Source organism: Arvicola amphibius, chromosome 4, assembly GCF_903992535.2.
Source record: "Arvicola amphibius chromosome 4, mArvAmp1.2, whole genome shotgun sequence".
NCBI classification, from domain to species: Eukaryota; Metazoa; Chordata; class Mammalia; order Rodentia; family Cricetidae; genus Arvicola; species Arvicola amphibius.
Genome location: NC_052050.1, coordinates 103,722,219 through 103,748,051, shown reverse-complemented (window position 1 = coordinate 103,748,051; position 25,833 = coordinate 103,722,219). Strand labels below are relative to the sequence as shown.

Sequence of the window (25,833 nt, the reverse complement as noted above, 5' to 3'; positions counted from 1 at the left end):
CTTGGGAGCTCAGTCCAGTGCTCCAATGTGGGGCTCAGTCACCTTCCCCATCTGTCGCCAGCTGGAGGTTCCCTCACGGTCCTGACTTTCTTTCTCATGTTCTCTCTCCTTCTGCTCCTCATCAGGACCTTGGGAGCTCAGTCCGGTGCTCCAATGTGGGGCTCTGTCATTTTCTTCATCTATCGTCAGATGGAGGTTCTATGGTGATATGCAAGAAATTCATCAGTATGGCTATAGGAACTGGCCTTTTCAGGCTCCCTCTCCTCAGCTGCCCAAGGAACTAACTGGGGGCATCTCCCTGGAAACCTGGGAACCTCTCTAGGGTCAAGTCTCTAGACAACCCTCAGGTAGCTCCTTAAATTAAGATATATGCTTCCCTGCTCCCATATCCACCCTTCCTATATCCCAAGCACCCCATTCCTCCGAGCTACCCCCATTCTCCCCTTCACACTTTTCTCTCCCCATCTTCCCTTGGCCCAGTCTCGCCCAACCTTCAAGTTCCCAATTTTGCCTGGCGATCGTGTCTACTTCCAATATCCAGGAGGATTACTATATCTTTTTTTGGGAGTTCACCTTCTTATTATCTTCTCAAGGATCCCAAATTTATAGGCTCGATGTCCTTTAATTATGGCTAGAAACCGATTATGAGTGAGTACATCCCATGTTCATCTTTTTGGGTCTGGGTTACCTCACTCAGAATAGTGTTTTCTATTTCCATCCATTTGCCTGCAAAATTCAAGATGTCATTGTTTTTTACCGCTGAGTAGTGTTCTAGCATGTATATATTCCACATTTTCTTCATCCATTCTTCCACTGAAGGGCATCTAGGTTGTTTCCAGGATCTGGCTATTACAAATAATGCTGCTATGAACATAGATGAGCATATGCTTTTGTTGTATGATTGGGCATCTCTTGGGTAGATTCCCAATAGTGGAATTGCTGGGTCCTGGGGTAGGTTGATCCCGAATTTCCTGAGAAACCGCCACACTGCTTTCCAAAGTGGTTGCACAAGTGTGCATTCCCACCAGCAATGGATGAGTGTACCCCTTACCCCACAACCTCTCCAGCAAAGGTTATTATTGGTGTTTTGGATTTTAGCCAATCTGACAGGTGTAAGATGATATCTCAAAGTTGTTTTGATTTGCATTTCCCTGATAGCTAGGGAGGTTGAGCATGACCTTAAGTGTCTTTTGGCCATTCGAACTTCTTCTGTTGAGAATTCTCTGTTCAGTTCAGCGCCCCATTTTTTAATTGGGTTAATTGGCATTTTACCGTCTAGTCTCTTGAGTTCCTTATATATTTTAGAGATCAGACCTTTGTCAGTTGCAGGGTTGGTAAAGATCTTTTACCAGTCAGTAGGCTGCCTTTGTGTCTTTGTGACAATGTCCTTTGCTTTACAGAAGCTGCTCAACTTCAGGAGGTCCCATTTATTCAATGTTGCCCTTAATGTCTGTGCAGCTGGGGTTATGCGCAGGAAACAGTTCCCTGTGCCCATTTGTTGTAGAGTACTTCCCACTTTCTCCTCTATCAAGCTCAATGTGTTCAGATTAATATTGAGGTCTTTAATCCATTTGGACTTGAGTTTTGTGCATGGTGATAGATATGGATCTACTTTCATTCTTCTACAGGTTGACATCCAGTTATGCCAGCACCATTTGTTGAAGATGCCCTCTTTCTTCCATTGTGTACTTTTGCTCCTTTATCAAAAATCAGGCGTTCGTAGGTTTGTGGTTTAAGATCCGGGTCTTCTATACGATTCCATTGGTCAACTTCTCTGTTTTTATGCCAATACCAAGCTGTTTTCAATACTGTAGCTTTGTAATAGAGTTTGAAGTCAGGGATGGTAATGCCTCCAGAAGTACCTTTATTGTATAAGATTTTTTTGGCTATCCTGGGTTTCTTGTTTTTCCATATAAAGTTGATTATTGTCCTCTCAATCTCTGTGAAGAATTTTAATGGGACCTTGATTGGGATTGCATTGAATCTATAGATTGCTTTTGGTAGAATTGCCATTTTTACTATGTTGATCCTCCCAATCCACGAGCAGGGGAGATCCTTCCATTTTCTGGTATCCTCTTCAATTTCTTTCTTCAAAGACTTAAAGTTCTTGTCAAATAAATCCTTCACTTCCTTGGTTAGAGATACTCCCAGATATCTTATGCTATTTGTGGCTATTGTGAAAGGTGATACTTCTCTGATTTCCCTCTCTGCTTCCTTATCCTTTGTGTATAGGAGGGCGACTGATTTTTTGGAGTTGATCTTGTAACCTGCCACGTTACTGAAGGAGTTTATCAGCTGTAGGAGTTCTTTGGTGGAGTTTTTGGGGTCGCTTAAGTATACTATCATATCATCTGCAAATAATGAAAGTTTAACTTCTTCCTTTCCAAATTGAATCCCCTTGATTCCCTTATGTTGTCTTATTGCTATTGCTAGAACTTCAAGCACTATATTGAAGAGATAAGGAGAGAGTGGACAGCCTTGTCGTGTTCCTGAATTTAGTGGGATAGCCTTGAGTTTCTCTCCATTTAATTTAATGTTAGCTGTCGGCTTGCTGTAAATAGCTTTTATTATATTTAGGAATGACCCTTGTATCCCTAATCTCTCCAAGACCTTTATCATAAAAGGGTGCTGAATTTTGTCAAATGCTTTTTCAGCATCTAATGAGATGACCATATGGTTTTTTTCCTTCAGTTTATTTATATGATGGATTACATTGATAGATTTTCGTATGTTGAACCAGCCCTGCATCTCTGGGATGAAGCCTACTTGATCATAGTGGATAATTTTTCTAATGTGTTCTTGGATTCGGTTTGCCAGTATTTTATTGAGAATTTTTGCGTCAATGTTCATGAGTGAGATTGGCCTGTAATTCTCTTTCTTGGTTGAGTCTTTGTGTGGTTTAGGTATCAGGGTAACTGTAGCTTCATAGAAGGAATTTGGCAGTGACTCTTGTGTTTCTATATTATGAAATACCTTAAGGAGTATAGGTATTAGGTCTTCTTGGAAGTTCTGGTAGAATTCCGCATTGAAACCATCTGGTCCTGGGCTCTTTTTGGTAGGGAGGTTTCTGATAACAGTTTCTAATTCTTCGCGACTAACAGGACGATTTAGAGCATTTACCTGGTCCTGGTTTAACTTTGGTATATGGTATTTATCTAAAAAACTGTCCATTTCTTTTACATTTTCCAATTTTGTGGCATACAGGCTTTTGTAGTAAGATCTAATGATTCTCTGAATTTCCTCTGTGTCTGTGGTTATGTCCCCCTTTTCATTTCTGATCTTATTAATTTGCGTGTTCTCCCTCTGCCGTTTGATTAGTTTGGCTAAGGGTTTGTCAATCTTGTTGATTTTCTCCAAGAACCAGCTTCTTGTTTCACTGATTCTTTGGATTGTTTTCTGTGTTTCTATTTTGTTGATTTCTACCCTCAGTTTGATTATTTCCAGTCTTCTACTTCTCCTAGGTGAGTCTGCTTCTTTTTTTTCCAGAGCTTTCAGGTGTGCTGTTAAGTCACCAATGAGTGCTTTCTCCGTTTTCTTTAAGTGGGCACTTAGTGCTATGAACTTTCCTCTTAGCACTGCTTTCATTGTGTCTCACAGGTTTGAGTATGTTGTGTCTTTGTTTTCATTAAATTCAAGAAAGACTTTAATTTCTTTCTATATTTCTTCCTTGACCCAGGTGTGGGTCAGTAGTTGACTGTTCAGTTTCCATGAGTTTGTAGGCTTTCTGGGGGTAGCATTGTTGTTGAATTCTAATTTTAATCCATGGTGATCCGATAAGACACAGGTGGTTACTAATATTTTTTTGTAACTGTGGAGGTTTGCTTTGTTACCAAGTATATGGTCAATTTTCGAAAAGGTTCCATGAGCCGCAGAGAAGAAGGTATATTCTTTCCTATTTGGGTGGAATGTTCTATAGATGTCTGTTAAGTCCATTTGGTTCATTACCTCCATTAAGTCTTTCAATTCTCTGTTAGGTTTCTGTCTGATTGACCTGTCCATTGGTGAGAGAGGAGTGTTGAAGTCTCCAACTATTAGTGTGTGTGGTTTGATGGCTGCCTTGAGTTCTAGAAGTGTTTCTTTTACATAAGTGGGAGCTTTTATATTAGGGGCATAGATATTCAGGATTGAGACTTCATTCTGATGGATTTTTCCTGTTATGAGTATAAAGTGTCCCTTTCCATCTCTTCTGATTGATTTTAGTTTGAAGTCAACTTTGTTGGAAATTAGTATGGCCACACCCGCTTGTTTCTTAGGGCCATTTGCTTGATAAACCCTTTCCCAACTCTTTATTCTGAGTAGGTGTCTGTCTTTGTGGTTGAGGTGTGTTTCTTGTAAACAGCAAAATGTTGGATTCTGTTTTCGTATCCAGTCTCTTAGCCTGTGCCTTTTTATAGGTGAATTGAGTCCATTGATATTAAGGGATATTAATGACAAGTGGTTGTTAACTTCAGTCATTTTTAGTAGTAGAGTTTGTGTGTTTCCCTTCTTCTAGTTGTGCTGGTGAAGGGTCGCTAGATGCCTGAGTTATTGTGGGCGTTGTTGGACTCCTTGGGTTGTGATTTTCCTTCTATTACTTTCTGCAAGGCTGGATTTGTGGCTGCGTATTGTTTAAATCTGTTTTTGTCCTGGAATATCTTGTTTTCTCCATCAATGGTGAATGCAAGCTTTGCTGGGTATAATAGTCTAGGCTTGCATCCATGTTCCCTTAGTGTCTGTAGCACATCTATCCAAGCTCTTCTGGCTTTCATGGTTTCCATTGAGAAATCAGGTGTAATTCTGATAGGTTTCCCTTTATATGTTATTTGACCTTTTTCCTTTGCAGCTCTTAATATCTGTTCTTTATTCAGTATGTTTTGTGTTTTGATTATTATATGGCGTGGGGATGCTTTCTTTTGATCCAGTCTATTTGGTGTTCTGTAGGCTTCTTGTACCTTCATAGGAATATCCTTCTTTAGGTTGGGGAAGTTTTCTTCTATAATTTTGTTGAATATGTTTTCTGGGCCTTTGAGTTGTAATTCTTCTCCTTCTTCTACCCCAATTATTCTTAGGTTTGGTCTTTTCATGGTGTCCCAGATTTCCTGAATGTTTTGTGTTAAGAATTTGTTAGATTTGTTTAGTTCTTTAATCTGTGAGTTTATTTCCTCTATAGTATCTTCAGAGTCCAAGATTCTTTCTTCCATCTCTTGTATTTGGTTGGAAATACTTGTCTCTGAAGTTTCTGTTCGTTTACTCAGAGTTTCCATTTCCAGTCGTCCCTCAGATTGTGTTTTCTTCAATACCTCCATTTCATTTATCAGGTCTTGTACTGTTTCCCTTACCTGTTTGATTGCTTTTTCTTGTTTTTCTTGTTTTTCTTGGGTATCTTTGAGAGATTTATTTATTTCGTCTACCTTTTTGTTTGTCATCTCCATTTCTTTATGGCAGTTTATTACCTCCTGTTTAAGGTCCTCTATTATTTTCATAAAGTACTGTTTAGGGTCGGATTCTTCTATATCTTCTGGGGTAGGGTGTTCAATTCTTGTTGTTTCGGGATGTCTGGCTTGTGGTGATGTCATGTTGCCTTTCATGTTGTTGGAGGATCTCCTGCATTGGCGCCTGCCCATCTCTTCCTTCAAAAGGAGCCCGGAGGCGTTTGGTGTCCTAGACCAATCTTTGCTGTGACTGAAACTGGTTGCATCTCCCCAGTGTCAGAGGGCGACCTATTCCTTGTGTCACAATCTGAAGAAGCCCGCACTCCCTTGCAGGAATCCTCAGACCTGCCTGGAGGCCAGAGTCTGATTCCTCTGGGTGGATGGCCTTAGAACAGGAGCAGGACACCAGTTCAGGTGGAACTGAACTGGTGGAATACCACACAGCGAACCTGGCAGCACAATCTGAAGGAGCCCGCACCCCTCCGCAGGAATCCTCAGACCTGCCTGGAGGCCAGAGTCTGACCCCTTTGGGTGGATGGCCTTAGAACAGGAGGAGGACACCTGAGAACACTAGGGAAATCTTGGGAGACACAGGGACGGGAGAAACAGACACAAGCCTGCAGAGGGAAGTGGGGGTAGGGGGTCTGTGCTCTCTTCCAGGGCAGGTTGCCCCAGGGTCCGCATTCACTCACCAGTTCAGATGGAATGTCAGTGCACAGGATCAGGGATTCCAGGCAGCCCAGGGTCGCAGCCCAGACAAAAGGGCCAAGGTGGGGGCACGGCGGGATGGAATACCACACAGCGAACCTGGCAGCACAATCTGAAGGAGCCCGCACCCCTCCGCAGGAATCCTCAGACCTGCCTGGAGGCCAGAGTCTGACCTGTTTGGGTGGATGGCCTTAGAACTGGAGCAGGACACCTGAGAACAACTAAGAAAATATCACTGGTGCTACTGTGTTGAGAGGTCAGCGAGGTATGAAAGTGCATCTCCAGAAGTCGTCATCAGGACTGCAGTGTCCCAAAGAATGATGGATCCTCTGGCAGATTGTCAGGTCCCCTTGCAGGCCAAGCAGCTCTCAGACAAAGGCCTACCTTGCCCCAGGCAGGCCAATGTAGGAGGGGATCTCCCACGGGCCTGGGTGCACTCAATTCCAGGTCCCCAGAGCCCAAACAGGGTGAGCTGTGGGATTTTGTGGCCCCAAAGACGGGAGGATGAGGCAGGGGGAGGGGGGAGGATTCTGGGTGCAAGCTGGGAAGGGACAGGGAGAGAGAGGCAGTATCTGGGGAGAATAACCCCTGCAGGAAGAGCAGGAAGTGTGCTGGTGGCAGGGGGAGTTGTAGAATGTATGTGGTCCCTCTCCGGGCAGCTGCCATGTTTTAGGCACTCACTCCTCACTCACCCCAAAGAATGATGGATCCTCTGGCCGACTGTCAGGTCCCCTTGCAGGCCAAGCAGCTCTCAGACCAAGGCGTACCTTGCCCCGGGCAGTCAAATGAAGGAGGGGACCTCCCACCAGCCTGGGTGCACTCAATTCCAAGTCCCCAGAGCCCAAACAGGGTGAGCTGTGGGATTTTGTGGCCCCAAAGACGGGAGGATGAGGCAGGGGGAGGGGGGAGGATTCTGGGTGCAAGCTGGGAAGGGACAGGGAGAGAGAGGCAGTATCTGGGGAGAATAACCCCTGCAGGAAGAGCAGGAAGTGTGCTGGTGGCAGGGGGAGTTGTAGAATGTATGTGGTCCCTCTCCGGGCAGCTGCCATGTTTTAGGCACTCACTCCTCACTCACCCCAAAGAATGATGGATCCTCTGGCCGACTGTCAGGTCCCCTTGCAGGCCAAGCAGCTCTCAGACCAAGGCGTACCTTGCCCCGGGCAGTCAAATGAAGGAGGGGACCTCCCACCAGCCTGGGTGCACTCAATTCCAAGTCCCCAGAGCCCAAACAGGGTGAGCTGTGGGATTTTGTGGCCCCAAAGACGGGAGGATGAGGCAGGGGGAGAGGGGGAGTGAGATGCGTTTCTTATATGCAGAAGGAGGATGGATTCTGTTTTCGTATCCAATTTGTTAGCCTGTGCCTTTTTATAGGTTAGTTGAGTCCATTTACATTAAGGGATATTAATGACCTATTAATTTAGTTTTCATTGTTGGTGATATTAATTTGTGCATTTTTTCTTCTTCGGGATTTACTGTAATGAGGTCATCAATTGTCTGTGTTTTTGTTGGTGTAGCCATCTTCCTTGGTTTGGTGTTTTCCTTCTAGTATTTTGTGTAGGGCTGGGTTTGTGGCTAGGTATTGGTGAAATCTAGATTTGTCATGGAATAACTTGTTTTGTACTTCTATGGTGATTGACAGCTTTGCTGGGTATAGTAGTCTGGGCTGGCATCCATGGTCTATTAATGTCTGCATAATGCTTGAGCATGACCTTCTGACTTTCATCATCTCCGATGAGAAGTCAGGTGTAATTCTGATAGGTCTACTTTTATGTTACTTGGCCTTTTTCCTTTGCAGCTCTTAATATTCTTTCTTTACTCTGTATGTTTAGTATTTTGATTATTATGAGGCAAGAGGACTTCTTTTTTGGATCTAGTCTATTTTGTGTTCTGTAAACTTGTATTTTCATAGGCATATCTTTTTTTAGGTAGGGAAAGTTTTCTTTTATGATTTTGTTAAATAAATTTTCTGTGCCTTTGAGTTGAACTTCTTCTATACCTATTATTCTAGTATTTGGACTTTTCATGGCATCCCATATTTTATGTATTTTTGGGTTAAGCTTTTGTTAGATTTAATGTTTTCTTTAACTGATGAGTCTATTTCCTCTATTATATCTTCAGCGCTTGAGATTCTCTCTTCCATTTCTTATATTCTGCTCTTCATGCTTGCCTTTGTGGTTCCTGATATTTTTCTCATGATTTCTGTTTCTGTAATTCCTTTAGCTTGTGGTTTGTAGAAGGAGCTGTAGATGCAGCAGTGGGGCTGTGTCCCGCCACCCGGCTAGCTTTACCCAAAATAATTACACGGAAACTGTATTCTTTTAAACCCTGCCTGGCCCATTAGTTTCAGCCTCTTATTGACTAATTAACCCATATTTAGTAATCTGTGTAGCACCATGAGAGATCTTAACCTGTGTCCATCTTGGAGAGGAGAGGCATGGCGACTGCTTATGGTGACTTCCTGAAGCGTCTGCCTAACTCTGCTTCCTTTCTCCCACAATTCTGTTCTGTCTACTCCACCTACCTAATTTTCTGTCCTCTTAAAGGGCCAAGGCAGTTTCTTTATTAATTAGCCAATGAAAGCCCTCCATCATTTCCCCTTTTTCTGTTTAAACAAAAAGGAAGGCTTTAACTTGAACATAGCAAAATTACATATAACAAAACAGTTATCAAGTAAGAACTACAGTTACAATATTTAAATCTATTTTATCTTTTATCATAACTAAGGAAAGCTATAATTATCTATTTATTCTTCATCTCCATCAAAGACTTCAGAAGGATATAATATTACCTAATTAAACAAGAAATATGTAACTTTTAAACTCTAGAAATGACAGAGACAACTCGTTGCCTGGACAGTCACCCAAAGTTCCTCTGTACCGTTGGGGCATCCATCTTCAGCCTATAGGCCCATAGTATCCAGCAGACATTTCCATGAAGCAGGAAATTCCAAAGACAGTTCAGTTACTTTCTGCTGTGTCCTGCAGAATGTCTCGCAGACTCCCTTACAAATCAGGAACCCCAAAACACCATCTCACCCTTAGGCAAGTTCAGCAGTCCTCTCTCTGTGGGTTCTTTGTGTCCAGTTTATGTAACAGTCCAGGCAAGAGCAGTTTCTTGCCCAAATGGCTATCAAACTCCATAAGGAACCTCTTTGATGCCCAACTTCCTCTTGAAGTAGATTGGTGCTGCCAGGAGCAGACGTGTCTCATTGTCATGAAAAGCCCTAAGTTATTAAAACATCTTAAATGCCATATTCTGTAGCCTTTGAAAGATATGAAGAATGCCTATCTAGCTGAAATATATCTCTATATATCTAGAAAATCTAACTAATATAACTACAAGCTTTACTATTATCAGTGATTATCCACTAACAACCTATATTTCCTAATTATACATTACAGTTTTTAAAATGAACTACACAATCAAAATAGCTTAATCAAGATCAGAAATACATATACATATAACAAATTGACCTTAAAATCCATATCAATGTAAATTATTCATATCTATGTCATATCCCCCTTTAAATGTAAAAGAACATTATAAACAATATTTGGGAATATAGGCACAGTTATTTCTCTCCAAACTGCTTCCTGCTGAATGGGGGCGCTGTTATTTAGGTCTTTCATGGTCTAACCTGTGTACTAGGTTCATCTCAGTCAGGAGTTGAGTGAAGTAATTTTTTGAAGATGTTCATAGCAACTTTTCAGGAGGGCGTGGTCTATCATACCATATTGGGATAGAAGCAATCCACAGGTGTCATCCTCTGTGAAAACAAAAGAAGACCCTCTTTTCCAAAGCATCATGTTCTTAGATCCAAATTCTGAAGTCATATCGATAAGATGTCCATTCTGGTCTAGCCTGGCAGCCCATATAATGAAATGTCTCTCTGTACTTAGCTCCTTTACAGTCAAAAATTTCAAAGAAAACACAATAAAATACATAATCCAGACTCTCTGTGAATTTTCTATTTTTACTTGGCTTATTTTTACTCTATCACTTTATTCTGTCTCTTTAAAGACTTTACCCTTTTTTTAAAGGCATTAACTTTATTTTCTATATTTTTTCTTCTCTCTCTCAAGCCTACGTACATTCATCCAACATTGTGACTCATTTAAAAGTCTTTTATGTCTGAATCTGTCCTATTGTGAATCTGTAACTTTTTTACTATCCAGGAGCACTTCTTAAAATGCTAAGCACTTCTTAAAAACTTAAGTCACACCATGGAGAGGTAATATGGTACCACCTGTGTCCTGCCCAGTCTAAACCTTAACTGCGCTGTTATTATGGTAATTACAATAGATCCTGCCTGAGATCAGCACAGTTCAGCATGGCGGAGCAGAGCCAGAGCCACTCCTGCCTCAGTCATTTGGTGCCCCTAAGCCGCACACAGTTCCAGGCACATAGCAGTCCACATTGGAGCCACACTCAGCAGTTTAATTCTGAGACTGAGCATGCAGCACAGAAACTCTTTTCATCCAAGTTGCATCCAAATCTGACGCGCAGAGCACTGCACAGTCTGAAAACATCTCTCTGTATGGCGGCAGGAATCCGCCATGCCTAAGCCTGATTTCCAGGTGCAGGCGGGGAGCGCTGAGCCATTGGCCTGGTCTCAGAGCACTCTCCTTCCAATCCCGAACACAAACATCCAGTCCCATAAAATGCTGTAAAGCCAGAGTTTGCATTGGCGGCACAGCCTCAGGAAGCTGCGTTTTAAAATGACTCAGCTTTTTCTCTGCCGCTATTGCCGAAACAGGAAATCTCTCTACGGCACATCCTAGCAAACAGCAAAAAGCTGTGTTAAACTCTCTCTCTCCTTTATTTAAAACCCTCTCAGGTTTCTAAGTGGATTTAATTACCACGTTGGAGCACCAATCTGTAGATGGAGCAGCGGGGCTGTGTTCCTCCACCCGGCTAGCTTTACCCAAAATAATTACACGGAAACTGTATTCTTTTAAACCCTGCCTGGCCCATTAGTTTCAACCTCTTATTGACTAATTAACCCATATTTAGTAATCTGTGTAGCACCATGAGGTGCTCACTTACCAGGAGAGATTTTAACCTGCGTCCATCTTGGAGAGGAGAGGCATGGCGACTGCTTATGGCGACTTCCTGAAGCGTCTGCCCAACTCTGCTTCCTTTCTCCCACAATTCTGTTCTGTCTACTCCACCTACCTAATTTTCTGACCTCTTAAGGGGCCAAGGCAGTTTCTTTATTAATTAACCAATGAAAGTCCTCCATCAGTGGTTTTTTTTTTTTGTTTCTATTTCAGTTTTCAAGTCCCGGATAGTTTGTTTTATATGTTTGATTTCTTTTTCTTGGTTTTCTTTAAGTGATTTGCTGATATCATCCAATTTTTTGTTTATTTTTTCCTCCATTTCTTTAAGGGAATTTCTCATTTTATCTTTAAGAATTTCAAACATCTCTTGAGGTTATTTTTTAGATCATTTTCTTCTGGTTCATCTATATTTGATTGTTCAGGTCTTGCTGTTTTAGGATCTTTAGGTTTTACTGGTATTGTGTTGCTCTTTGTGGTGTAGCATGTGATCTTACCTTTTCTATTCATCTTTTCCTCTAATAGGTGTGTTGTGGCTGTCTGAGATTCTGTTGAATAATCTTCTAGGTGCCAGTGAATCCAAAGCTCAGATGGTTGTTCCTCGTGGTTCAGTCAGTGTCACAGTTCTAGTTACCCCGTTGGCTACTCCTGTTCCTGGAGATAGCTCAGTGCTCCTGTGCTTTGCGCTGCTCCCTTGGAGTTTGCTGTCTCAGGCCTACTTTGGCCTAGGCTGCTGGCTTTGATCTGTTTCTGTAAATCCTGGTCTGGATCCCCTTCTGTAGAAGTCCCTGGCTTGGAGTTGGACCTGTTCTGGTGGAGATCGCTGACTCTGGATCTGGCCGCTGGCTCAGTCCTGATTTGCCTGAGTTCCGGGACTAGGTTTGCTCCTGGTGGAGCCTGTTTTCTCTCTCAGAATGTTTTTGTATAACAATAAATTCAATAGTTACTATGGTTTTGAAGATAGTAATTTGTTAGATAATTCTACCTACCTTGGCAATTGGGACAAGGTTAATGCAGGTTTTTTCCATTATTAATTACTAATATTAATTCCCATATCATACAACACAGTATAACTAGCATATATATTCAATATATATGTTCAATATAATATACACATACATATACTACATATACTACATACATACATATATGTATATATGTATATGTATGTATGTAGTATATGTATGTGTATATATGTGTATGTAGTGAGGAGCTGCGGGCTGCATTCCCGCCTGGCTAGTTTATACCCCAAAATAACAACACACAAATTGTATTCTTTTAAACACTGCCTGGCCCATTAGTTCCAGCCTCTTATTGTCTAATTCTCACATCTTGCTTTAACCCATTTCTAATAATCTGTGTAGCACCACAAGTGGTGTCTTACTGGGAAAGATTCAGCACGTCTGACCTGGTGGCTGGCTTCATGGCATCTCTCCCAGAGAGGAGAGGCAGGGCAGTTGCTGGAAGCATCTGCCTCACTTCCCTCTTGCCAGCATTCTGTTCTGTCTACTCCACCCACCTAAGGGATGTTTTTGTATAACAATAAATTCAATAGGTACTATGGTTTTGAAGATAGTATCAAATGGGCCAAGGCAGTTTCTTTATTAACGAATGAAATCAACACAAACAGAAGACTCTCTCACATCATATAATATATATATATATATATATATATATATATATATATATATATATATGTAAATGTATATGTATATTGGATACAAGTAAAAGAAAAGTCACAAAAGTGGGCAGAGAGAAATGCAGACAGAGATAAGGAACTAGTATGCCACAGGGAATGTAGGGTTCTTTTGATGAAGCCACAAGGAGGACTCAGTTTTCTCAGCTATGTTACAGAGTTCTAGTTGTGAGATAAAAGCCAGAAGTAGGCTTTGAGAACAGGCAACTCTGGGTTCAGGTCTAGGTCTAGACAGGGAGAAGGTCTGGAGGGACAGGTAGTGGAATAGGTTGGGCTGTCAAGAGGTTGGACTTAGTTGATTTGAAACCTCAGGGACAGGAGCTCCTTGTCTGTCCTTCCTTCACATACATGCCAGGTATGAGGTGATATGTTGGTTGGTTTGGGGCCAGCCATCCCACTATCACTTTATGAGGCTAGGAGAGGGAGTCATATTCTTTCCTGGTCTGGTTTCCCTGATAACGTTTTAGTGCACTCGTGTGCCCCTCTAGTGTCAACTCACTCTGATAAACTTATAGAGAGGCTCCCTTTCTGTTCCCAGGAATAAGCACTATTTCGGTGAACAGATAGTATTTTTGTGGATCTACTGAGGGGCTGCAGTCATTCTCTTTCCTTAAAATTGAGTCTCAGGGCAAGGCATTGCCTAGAAAGCTACTTTTTACAATATGGAGTATCTTAGAACATGGTATAGCCTGATCTCAATAGTGAACATATCCTGTACTAGCACTTCTCTGTTAAGTTGATTGCTTTCATTAGTCATTTGTAGTTTGCGGCTGGAAAGATGGCTTAATGGTTAAGAGCACTGGCTGCCCTCTCCAAGGACCAGAGTACAATTCCTTGCACCTGCATGGTGGCTCACAACCATTGGTAACTCCAGTTCGTCTTCTGACTTTCTCAGGCACTGTATGAACATGTTGCAAAGAGATACCTGTACGAGCTGGGTGGTGGTGGTGGCGTACACCTTTATTCTCAGCACTCAGGAGGCAGAGGCAGAAGGATCTCTGAGTTTGAGATCAGCCAGAACTACACAGAGAAACCCTGTCTCGAACCCTTACCCCTAAAAAACCATGAAGGCATAACATCCTAACACAAAATATAAATAAAATCCTGAAAGCAAAATTAAAAAAAATCCTTAAAAAATGTCCTGTTTTGGGTTGAGCACTTAACCATCACTTATTCTTGGTTCTTTGAACACCCATGTATCCTGTGTTCATTGATACTCTTTGCAAAGGGAGGAGTATCATTTCATTTGTTTATGGGCAAGAAAATAAATATTTAGAAAGTAACCTGGCCCCAAGACAGTTGGGAGGTTGATCTCTGAGTTCAAGGCCAGCCTTGTCTACAGAGCTAGTTCCAAGACAGCCAGTGCTTCAAAGAGAAACTCTGTCTTGAAAAACCATAAACCCAAACAAACATGCAAAAAGCAAAAAAAAAAAAAAAAAAAACCCAAAACAAAAAAACCCCAAAAAACCCAAAACAACAAAACAACAACAACAACAAAACAGAACTAAACACTTCTAAACCTCTGATTGGAAACTTATCATATGTGGTTTTGGTGATTGTGGGCCTCAGCCATAGGAGCCCCACTCAGGTGGGACCTCCTTTCTAAGACTTTAGCAGAGCTTGCTTCAGGCTGTGTGCTAGGATTTGGCCAGTAGTGTGATAGGGAGAAAATGCAGGTTGCTGCTGATTGTTGGGGCAGCTGGCCCAATCCCTGCGTTCAGGGGGCGTGGCTGCCCCAGCGGAGTAGCATTCCCCTTAAATAGGATCGGGGCGCCGGAAGGAGCCCCGTTTTTGCTCTCCCCCGCACCTTCTGCTCCGCTGGACCCTTGGTTCTGTAAGTTCCCTTATCTCCCCTTGTATTAAAACTGATTAATTATAAAAGGACTATCGTGGTTATTCTCTAACTCCTACAACCGCCGGTACCGCCGGCATTTGCCGGTACGTTTGGCCCCTACAGCTGATGGTGCTTGAGACACATTTAGTCACAAGTAAGACTAGTCTGAGAGGAGACTGTGGTTGGAGACAGACAGACCCAGAGATTAGGAGGGTAGAGTGTGAGGGAACATACTTGGTAGGAACACAAGTCCTGAATATTGCTGGTTGTTTGTATGATGTCTCATGGTTGACTTGATTGGCTCTGGAATCAACTAAGAGACCTGTCTCTGCACAGGACTGCCAGGAAATTTCAGGAAGTACTAACTGAGTCGAGAAGACCCTGTTGTATAGTGGGTGGCACTTTGAGTGTGGCCTTAATACAGAGAAGTCCAAAGAAGAAGCAGTGTTGCTCTCCTGCCTGCCTTCACTTCTTGCTAGTGAGTGCATCTGTCCCATTGCCGCTGCTGCTACTGCTTCCGCCGCTGCCACCATCCTTCACTGACATTGGAACCCAGCTTTTTGTACTTTCCTGTGTGGGCTGAAGACCAGAAGCTGTCCAGGTGTGCTCTGGGCCTTAGGTGCCAGATTGAAGCTCTTGAGGCTTCTAGTCTTTGTGGATGGAGCCTCTCTGTCATGGAGACTGCCATTATTGGACTCTCCAGGCCAGATCAGGTAAGCTGTAAATTAGCTAAGGTAATCTAATAAATTCTCCTTGTTATTTTAGTTCTGTCCTCAAGAGAACCCTGATTGATTCAGATAGCTGTGTCCTCCTGTTTTTCTTAATGTGTATTCTAAGGATTATTTTAAATCACCATTGTCTATTTAATTTAATACATGTGTACACACACACACACACACACACACACACACACACACTTTTGTTTTTGCTTTTTGAGACAGGGTTTATCTGTGTATCAGCCTTTCCTGCCATGGAACTGGCTGTCTGGGCTGGCTTCAGACTCACAGAGATCTGCCTGCCTTTGCCTTTCTGAATTAAAGACATGTGCCAACACCACTTAGTTTAATTTGTATATATTTTTAATTTTTAAAATTTATTTTTTAATTTCATGTGCATTGGTGTTTTGCCTGCATTTATGTCTTTGTGAGCAGCTATGTCATGGTACAGGATTTTGGGAAATTCTGCCTGCACATGGGAAATTTGGGTCTTCTCTTGGGGTTCTTTGTCTTGAAACTAAAAAGAATTTTAAGGCTGAAGAGATGGCTTGGATGTTAACAGCAGTTACTGTTCTTGCAGAGGACCCAGGTACAGTTTCCATCACCTACGTGGTAGGTCCCAACTGTTCTAACTCTAGTTTGAAGGGGACCAATGTCCTCTTCTGGCCTCTGTGGGTACTGAATCCACATGGTACATATACATACAGTTGCACATGTACACACATAAAGTAATTAAAAAAAAAGAATTTAAGAACTGTTTTAAAAGGAAGCATAAGGACAGTTTTGAGTTGAAAGCAAGCCCCCACTACTGGCACCTGCCAGTAAGGGGAGATGGATAAGGGAAGAGAAAGCAATGCTTCATGAGTTAAATTGGTATAGTAGTCAGTCCCATGGCAGAGAAGCCCAAAGTACCAGAAAAAGCACATTTAGGCACCAGCCAGCATTCTAAAGAGGAGGGCAAAAGAGAAAAAAAAAAGGTGAGCTACCTAGGAAACCACATGGCAGCTGTTAGCTCCATAGGAAGCCTTGTCCTGTTTTCAACTATTAAATATTGATTTAATTTCTTTTCTACATGTGCATGTACATAGTTATACTATTTAATCTCTTTTCTTGATAGAGTCTTCAAATAATTTGGCCCTTTCATCTAAGGTACTCCATTTATAGTTCAGTAGTTTTCTCCGTGTATTCCTTATGACTGTTTTGGGTTAGATAGATTGCTCATTTCAAAGAATTTGTTAATTTCATATAAGTTACTAAACTTGTGGCTATGGGGCATTTTTTTTTTTAATGATTTTCATCATTTGAGTGTGACATTGCCCTTCTAGGTACATGTGTAGGACACTTAATCCCTAGTGGGTGGCGCTATTTAGATTGTGTGGTTACTGATAATTTTCAGAGGTGACTTACATCAAATACGTTTTTTCCCATTCCAGTTGTCACAATTGTATTTCTCTGCATTCTTTCTGCATTTTTGGTTGTTAAAAGTGAGCATTGCTGGGCGTGATGTTGCACGTTTAATTCCAGTACTTGGGGTATTGAGGCAGGTTGATTTTTATGAGTTTGAGACCAGCCTGGTCTATATAGCAAGCTCCATCCAGGTCAGCAAGGAAGGCTACATCTGAGACCCTGTCTCAAAAAAACCAAAACAAGTGAGCATTTGTGTTGCTGTTTTCTTTAACTTGTTTGGCTCTTTGGAGGGCCTGCCACCCAGCTCTCAAATAATCACAGACGGAGGCTTATTCTTTCTTATGAATGCCTGACCTTAGCATGGCTTATTTCTAGCCAGCTTTTCTTAAATTATCTATCTTTTGCTTCTGGGTTTTTACCTTTCTCTGTTTTTGTATATCTTTTCTTTCCTTCTTACTATGTGTCTGACTGTGTAGGCAGGTTGCTGACTGGCTGACCCCTTCTTTTTCTTGCTCCTTGAGCCCTCCTCTCAGATTTCTCCTCCTATGTATTCTCTCTGCCTGCCAACCCCATCTATCCTTTCTCCTGCCTTGCTATTGGCCATTCAGATCTTTATTAGACCAGTCAGGTGTTTTAGACAGCCAAAGTAGCATAACTTCACAGTGTTAGACAAATGTAACATAAAAGAATGCAACATATCTTTACATTATTAAACAAGTATTCCACAGCATAAGCAAATGTAACGCTTCTTAAAATAATATCCCACACTCACTCGGGAGGCAGAGGCAGGCGGATCTCTGTGAGTTCGAGACCAGCCTGGTCTACAAGAGCTAGTTCCAGGACAGGCTCCAAAGCTACAGAGAAACCCTGTCTCGAAAAACCAAAAAAAAAAAAAAAAAAATAATAATATTCCATAGCACCTTTGGGCCCGTGATAGGGCTCAGCAGGTCAGTGCAACTGCCACTAAACGTGATAACCCGAGTGCAATCCCTGGGGTTGCACTCATGGTAGAAGGAACAAACTGACTTCTACACTCATAGTGACATGTGTGCCCATGCAAATAAATGCACACACACTAAATACTTGTCTTAGAGAGTGTCCATGGTTATGTAGTACTCTAGGAAATCAGTCTCTCTTTTCCAGGGTTTGCTCTTTGTGTTTGCTGTAGGGTAGAGTTTGCCATGTGCTTAAGGACATTTCCAGAGGACTTGTTCCAGAGATTCTGTTACTTGTACATATTCTCTGCACTTCATGTGCTTTTCTTTTTTTCTTAACCTTGTTTTCGGAAATTTCTTTGAGTGTCAGGAATATGGAGGAAGAAGCTTAAACTCTGAGCCTGAATCCCAAGGACAAACAGCCTCCTGAGCCCTAATGTTAATGCCACTGTATCAGATGATAGGGTGTTCCTCGGACTAGAAACTGGAGAAAGGGAAGGGGTGGGGAGCAGCTCATCTCTTGAGTGCACTAATGAGGAGAGTGATCTGTCTGCTGTCCCTGAACATCATTCAGTGTTTTGCTAGACTCGTGCGTCATGGAATGAGTGTGTGAAAACCACACAGTTATGCTGTCATACTGTCAGATGTGGACAGACGTCGTTCTCACCCACTCTTTTATATACAAATATGGAATGTTTTAGGACCTGGTGAGCTTTGAGGATCTGGCTGTGAACTTCACCCAGGAAGAGTGGGATTTGCTGGATCCTTCCCAGAAGAGTCTCTATGGAGATGTGATGCTGGAGACCTGCAGGAACTTTACTGCCATCGGTGAGGATAACATCTTACCTTCACTTTGTAAACTAGAGAGCAAGTGTTTCTGGTTATTGATGGTCACTGTGATTTGGATGTGGAGAGGGAAGAATGTGGTGAAGCAATTAGGTGTAGTGACAATGTACATCTTAATAATTCATCACACATTACTGTGCCAATATTTTAGGATACGAATGGGAAGACCAGAAAATTGAAGAACATAATGAAGATCCTGAAATAAATCTAAGGTAATCTGTATGCACAAGTGCAAGCAAATGTTCCTGGAAGAAATTTTGTGTGCTGTAAAGATTTTGTTTTTAAGATTAATTTTTTGTATTTATTTATTTGGTGTTTTGTTTTTTTGATATAGGGTTTCTCTGTATAGCCCTGGCTGTGCCGGAGCTTACTTTGTAGTCTGTGCTGGCCTTAAACTCACAGAGATCCAGCTGCTTCTCCCTCCTGAGTAATTAAAGGCATGTACCACCACTGCCTGGCAAGATTTATTTATTTTTATTTTATGTATAAGGGTGTTTTGTTTGTTTTTATGTCTGTGTACTACATGCATGCTGTGCCCTTGGAAGCCAGAAGAGGGCCTCCGATCCTTTGGAATTGGATTGTTACCCCCTCCCCCCTCCCATGTTGGTGCTGGGAACTGAATCAGGGTTCTCTAGAAGAACAGCCAGTTCTCTTAACCACTGAGCCTTTTCTTCTGCTGCTGTGCCATGGAAATTTAACAAGTTAACAAAACAAATAAGCCTGACTTTAAATTAATTTGTCAGTAGAAAATTTTCACCCAAAATATTTTTTTTGTCTAGTCTTTCATCTAGAACCAGTTCTGGGACCCTGCGTTAACGAATGCTACCGTTTTGATCACAGGCCTATGGGAACCGTATTGTAGGCCAGCAGTTCATTTAGTTTTAGACCCTTCATGTGAAGGCACATTTTGCTTGTTTTGGGTAGCAGGTTGTCCAAGAAAGATGACCTAATAAGCAAGCAGTGGTAAATCAACTGTGACTAATGTGCTTGTCATTTCGCACACTAGTCACATTTACAGGTACTCTGTGATACCGAAGAAAGTGGTCAGGGTAGGACAACATTATCCATATGCCAGTCTCAATATGAGCGGCAATGTGGGTGGAGAAATTTTCACGTGTCATTCATCTTTTAATAGGCACGTCATATCTCACTCTGAATATACACAGTATGAACACGAAAACTGTGAACAGAAGCCACAGAACTCCAATTTTCTTACAAGTATTGAAGGATACACGGAATCTCAGACTTCGAGTGGGCCTTCTGAGTGTGAGGTGTGTTTAAAATCCTATGGACTGTATCACCTAACTTATGCTGGACATCACAACTATGACTACAAGGAGTGTGAAGGAAGTCCTACTGTTCGGAAATGTTATGAATGTAACCAGTGTGGTAAAACCTTGAGTTCTTTCAATTCTCTTCAAAGACATCAGAAAATTCATATTGAAGAAAGACCATATAAGTGTCAACAGTGTAGTAAGGCCTTTAGATGTCTTAATGCCCTTCAGTCACATGAAAGAATTCACACTGGAGAAAAACCTTATGAATGTAAACACTGTGGTACAGCCTTTAGCAGACTTACTCACCTGCGATTACATGAAAAAGTTCATACTGGAGAAAAACACTATGAATGTAAACAGTGTGATATAGTTTTCAAGTCTCAGAGTTCCTATCATAGACATAAAATAATGCACGGAGAAACATTTTATAATTGTAAAGAGTGTGGTAAATCCTTCATTTACCCCTCTTTACTTCAAATGCATGAAAGAACCCATACAGGTGAAAAGCCCTTTGAGTGTAAGCTGTGTGGGAAAGCTTTTAGATATCATTCTTCCATACGATTACATGAAAGAACTCATACGGGAGAAAAACCTTATGAATGTAAACATTGTGGTAAAGCATTTACACGTCAAAGTTACCTTCAGTTTCATGAAAGAAGCCACACTGGAGAGAAACCTTATGAATGTAAAGAATGTGGTAAAGCTTTTAGGCATCACTCTTACCTTCGATTACATGAAAGAAGACATACTGGAGAGAAACCATACGAGTGCGTACAGTGTGGCAGATCCTTTAGCCGGCAGAGTTCCTTTAAGAGGCATCAGTCCGTCCATGCTGTGGAAAACCCCTATAAATGTCAACAATACCTAATTCCTTTATCCCTGTTTCCTTCAAATGAATGAAAGAACTTAAACTAGCACTAAACCTTCTGCATGTGAACAATGTGATAAAATGCTTATCCTAATTCACATAAAAGACATGTAAGAACTCAAAATAGTGATGAGTTCTTAAAAAATGTAGTATAGCCTTTGGGGTCACAGGACTATAGTGCCCATGATAGTGTACCCTATGGGGTCACAGGGACTATAGAGCCCACCATATTGTACCCTACAGGGCCACAGGGACTATAGGCCCCATCGTAGTGTACCATACAGGGTCACAGGGACTCTAGAGTCCACCACAGTGTACCCTATGGGGTCACAGGGACTACAGAGCCCACCATAGTGTACCCTACAGGGAGGGTCACAGGGACTATAGGCCCTACCGTAGTGTACCCTACAGGGTCACAGGGACTATAGTGCCCACCGTAGTGTACCCTACAGGCCCCCCCACCTGGAAGCAGTTACCAAAGATGACAGCTTCAGCCTCCCATAACAGTTTGGTACTCTCCAGATGATGTGTCTCAGGGAGGAGTAGTGCAGGAAGAAGGCCACAAAGGAATGACTGTGAATCACAGTGACTCAGCTCCAGAACCCAACAACCAAGAAAGGCCAGCACTTGGATTTTGGGAACCATCTTGAGGTTATAGAAACTCTTCCAGAAAACATAGGAAATCATTCCCTATAATTACTAGAAGGTAGGTCTGCCCTTTTAATAAACTCTGCATTTTTAATGAAAACCTATGGATTCAGAGTTCTTAAGCAGCCTGCTTGAGTTCACTCCTGTCCTGTGGATGTATTCTGTGCTGTCATTCTTAAGTTCAATAAATTTATACAGACTCTCAATATTACTTCTGTGTGTCTTTCTCACTTCTTTTGAAATAACCTGTGCATCACATCCTGGACACCTCCCCACCCCTAGGCAGAACAGAAGTGTGTTTGTAGTTAACTTGAGGGCTTTTCAACATATTCATCATTTACTGTTTGAGAATTTCATACATGCATACAATGTGTTTTGATTAAATCCTATCTCCACTCTTATCATCTCTAATACCTCCCACATGCCCCCCCCCCCCTTTTTAACCCTGGCCTAGGACTCACTGTGTAGGAAGTTTGACTTTGGATTTAACAGAGATCCACTTGCTCTTTCCTCCCTTTATTGAGATTAAAGGTTATATGCTACCAGGGTCCTTTTTTTAATTATTATTTTTTCTCACTGAGCTCAAATAATGCTGTGTTTGTGAAGACAGGTGCTAAAAAGAAATCCCACATTAGCTTAGAATTGAGTATAATAAAGGGTTATTTATTTAGGGGTAGACTCACAGATCACAGTCCTCTGCTCAAACAGAGAACAGCAACTGAATCCTGCAGCCAGAAGAGAGAGCGAATGTGTGCTTCTCATCAGCATTTATAGTATAAGAGGCCATGCCCAAGTAGGTGGGTAACTTAAAGGCTACTGGCGATAGGGATTCCTACAGTATGTTTGTGCCTGTTTTTTCCTGGACCATGTTACCCAACCCAAAGTAATAAATACATCCTTATTCCTATACCTACCAGTATATGCTACCAGTACTGGCATTTCTAGTCTTCCCAGAAGGAATTAATTCCATGTGGTCTAAAGAAATTGCAAAAATACTTCCTAAAGAAAATGCCAGGTAAGACAATGCTGATACAGACTCAAGCCTCACCAACACCCCACAGGTAAGGTACATGTTGTGATTGTGTAGTTTTGAAGGCTTGTGTTTTCTGATTCATACAAAGAGATGTGTTTTGTATGTGTATGGATATGAATGTTGGTGTGTTATAATGTTGGGAAAAACATAAAACTAGTTCAGAATGAGTTAATGCAGAAATCCTGGGCTCAGTGCTGCAGATTCTATACTTAGAAGGTCTAGGCGAGTGGGCTGGAGAGGGTTCAGTGGCTAAGAGCACTTGCTGTTCTTTCAGAGAACCTGGGTTCAGTTCCCAGTCCCCAAGTGGCAGCTTACAACTGCCTCCAGTTCAAGGGGCTCTAATGCCACCTTTTGTTTTTAATATGTTCCTCTATATATGTGGAGCATACACATACATATAGGCAAACAGGAAATTTTCTTTTAAAGTACAGTTTATTTGATTTGGGGGGCTGAATTCTGGGTCAAAAGATATCCTGCGAATGAAGCATTAATGCCTGATATATAAAAATAAATATTGAAGAAATTCACAAACTCAAAAAATTGAAATGATTTACCATGTAAGGCCTATTTTCAATGTTCAGGTTGAGAATAGTGCCTTTCATAGTGCAAGAAACAAATGTCAGGAGTGTCAGGCCCTTGCTGAGTGGTTTGCTACCTAGACTGGGTGAAATGGAGGGACCAGCTTTTCTGTGCTGTGTTACCACATAGCACTCATTCTGGGATAATTTTGGGTTCGTGCTGTTTTTGGAAGCACCTCAACAAACAATCCCACACCAGTTTGGAATTATGATTAATAGAATGGTTATTTATTTAAAAGGGAAAAACAGATCACCGTCCCAGCCAACAGCCCTCTGTGCAATCAGGAAGGGAGCCTAGTCGCTGGAAGCAGAGCCGGAAGCCAGAGCGTGAGTGGAGGGAAGTGGCTGCATTTTTAAAGAGAGACCACGCCCCAATGGGCTGGTATCTCAGCAGCTATTGGCTGAAGGAGCAGAAGGAGCTCCCGCAACACCTCCCCTGTTTGTTTAAGTAAGAGAGTTCTAAACCTACTACAAAATTTTATACAATAAGTACAAATATCCTATTCCAACTATCTTAAGTCTTGTATGATAAATAACTTGGCCAAGTCATGAGATGAAAGTAACTACGTTTATATAGTCTTCAACCCCATCGAAGATCTGAGAAGGTAAATAATGTTACCTGAGTAATTAGGAAGTGCATTCAAACAACTTCCAAAACATGCAACAAATCACAGAGATAACTAGCTACCTGGACAATCACCCAAAGTCATGTTTGCAGCGTTGAAGCAACCAACTTTGGCTAAGGCCTAACGTAACTGACATACCATTTTCAAAGGCAAGAAACTTTTCAAAACTATCTTACCCTGTCTTGGCAGGATATGACAGTCCTGTTTTATCCATGTATGGATACTCTGTATCTGTCAGTGGTTGAGGTATGGGCATTTCTTTGCCCAAAGGCCAGTTCTGCCAAGAAGAAAGTCTCCATGTGGAGTGTCTTTGGTACTCAACATTCTCTCAGGAATAGATCGGTGTTGCCAGGAGCGATTGTCTCACTATCACGGAACTCTGAGTTAAATTAAAGGCCATTTTCTACAGCTCTTTGAAGAGGTTGAAGATTATCTATCTATACTGAATATAATCTCTATGATTAGTCTAATTACAAATGACAAACATAGATGACTATTGATCTATATAATTCTTAATACCTATCTAACTTAAAGACTAAGACAATAAAAAACTGTGCAATAAATGAGGACAATATGACCTTCAAATATGAACAATGTACAAATATACAATGCAATATGGTAAATATATATCAATACATAAACAATATATAAGTATCTTAATCAGAGGTAGAAATGTACACTGCAATATGGTAAATATATACAATATATATATATATCAATACAATATATATCAATACATAAAAATGTTTTAAACATAGAAACGTGCATGCATACAGTAGTCAATATAATTTAACTTTGTATCAATATACAACAATCGATACCAATTAGTATTTGTCTAAAAACAGTAACTTACAATTACAAATCTATTATCCCATCATCCAATTATCCCTCTTTTTTTCTCCAAAAAGATCCCTGAGCTTATAAAATTTCTCCCCTAATCCCCCAACCTTCAACCACATACTAATTATAATCAACCCTTAAATGATGTCCCTAAACCCAAGGACAAACTTTACTGGGAGAGGGGATGTCGTCCTCTAGACATCCAGCTGTCATGGGGGCGACGTTCTTTCTGGGCGATCCTGTGAAAGTAAAATGATGGCTAAATTTCAAGATCAATGTCTTTTAAAACTGCAAATAGTCTCTGAGTATTTTGTGTAGGTCTGGCCAGAATGTTGTACAAGATGTGCATCATTTCAGCTAACCAAGTTGGAACCGTCTTGTGCAGCTGGTACCCAAAACGGGTCTTGTAGTAGCGCTATCAGTATCATGACATCATATCAACCAGGTGGAGTTGTTGTTATGGGGCCCCATCTTCTTCCTGGAAACTTCAAATGTCACTGCAGGAAAAACTCATTGTTCATTGTGAAAACATAAACATTAATCATATAGACATATATAGACATACATATATTCAATGAGAGGCATGATAGATATATTCAATGAAAGATATGATAGATATGAAGAAAAGCAAAGATGTTTTCTAAACTCATATTTCTTCCCCCCCCCCCCCGCACACTTCCTGCTCTTCCTGCAGGGGTTATTCTCCCCGAATACTGCCTCTCTCTTCATGTCCCTTCCCAGCTTGCACCCAGAGGGCCCCCCCCCCCCCCGCTTCATCCTCCCGTCTTTGGGGCCACAAAATCCCACAGCTCAGCATGTTTGGGCACCGGGACCAGGAATTGAGTGCACCCAGGCCTGTGGGAGGTCCCCTGTTTCAATAGCCTGCCTAGAGCAAGGTAGGCCCTTTGTCAGTGAGCCGCTTGGCCAGCAAGGAAACCTGACTGTCTACCAGAAGATCCATCATTCATTGGGGTGAGTGAATTGAATTCATTGGGGTGAATTGAACTTCTAAAAGAAGACCCAAAGGGGATTATTCAGAGGAAGAAATGGGCAGGCACCAATGCAAGAATCCCTCCAACAATTTGAAAAACGACATGAAAGCACCAGAACCCAGCGAACTTACAACAGGAGGACTTGAACACACTAATCAAGAAGAAGTAGAAAAAATTGATTTTATGAAAGTAATAGAGTCCCTTAAACAGGAGGTGAAAAACTCCCTTAAGGAAATGGACAAGAAGAATAACAAAAAGTTTGAAGAATTGAGTAAATCCGTAAATGATATCTTAGGAAACCAAGAAAAAAATCAAACAGATAATGGAAACAGTGCAAGACTTGAAAACTGAAATGGAGGCA

The 25,833-nt window shown here is 41.5% G+C and overlaps 1 protein-coding gene across 2 annotated transcripts in view; it reads left to right on the top strand.

The window, feature by feature from the left end:
• LOC119811366 (zinc finger protein 709-like) overlaps nt 1–21,614 on the top strand; it is a 139,901-nt gene extending 118,287 nt beyond the window's left edge. Inside the window, exons 1-5 of one of the 2 annotated variants that reach the window (XM_038325307.1) lie at nt 6,568–6,586; nt 15,043–15,419; nt 18,466–18,592; nt 18,762–18,822; nt 19,746–21,614. In XM_038325307.1, coding sequence (XP_038181235.1) covers nt 15,381–15,419; nt 18,466–18,592; nt 18,762–18,822; nt 19,746–20,787 — 1,269 coding nt within the window. In that variant the 5' untranslated portion in view covers nt 6,568–6,586; nt 15,043–15,380 and the 3' untranslated portion in view covers nt 20,788–21,614. Of the gene's footprint in view, nt 1–6,567; nt 6,587–15,042; nt 15,420–18,465; nt 18,593–18,761; nt 18,823–19,745 lie in introns of those variants that run through there. The other variant, XM_038325306.1, reaches the window with a different exon arrangement.
• The last annotated feature ends 4,219 nt before the right edge of the window (nt 21,615–25,833 follow it).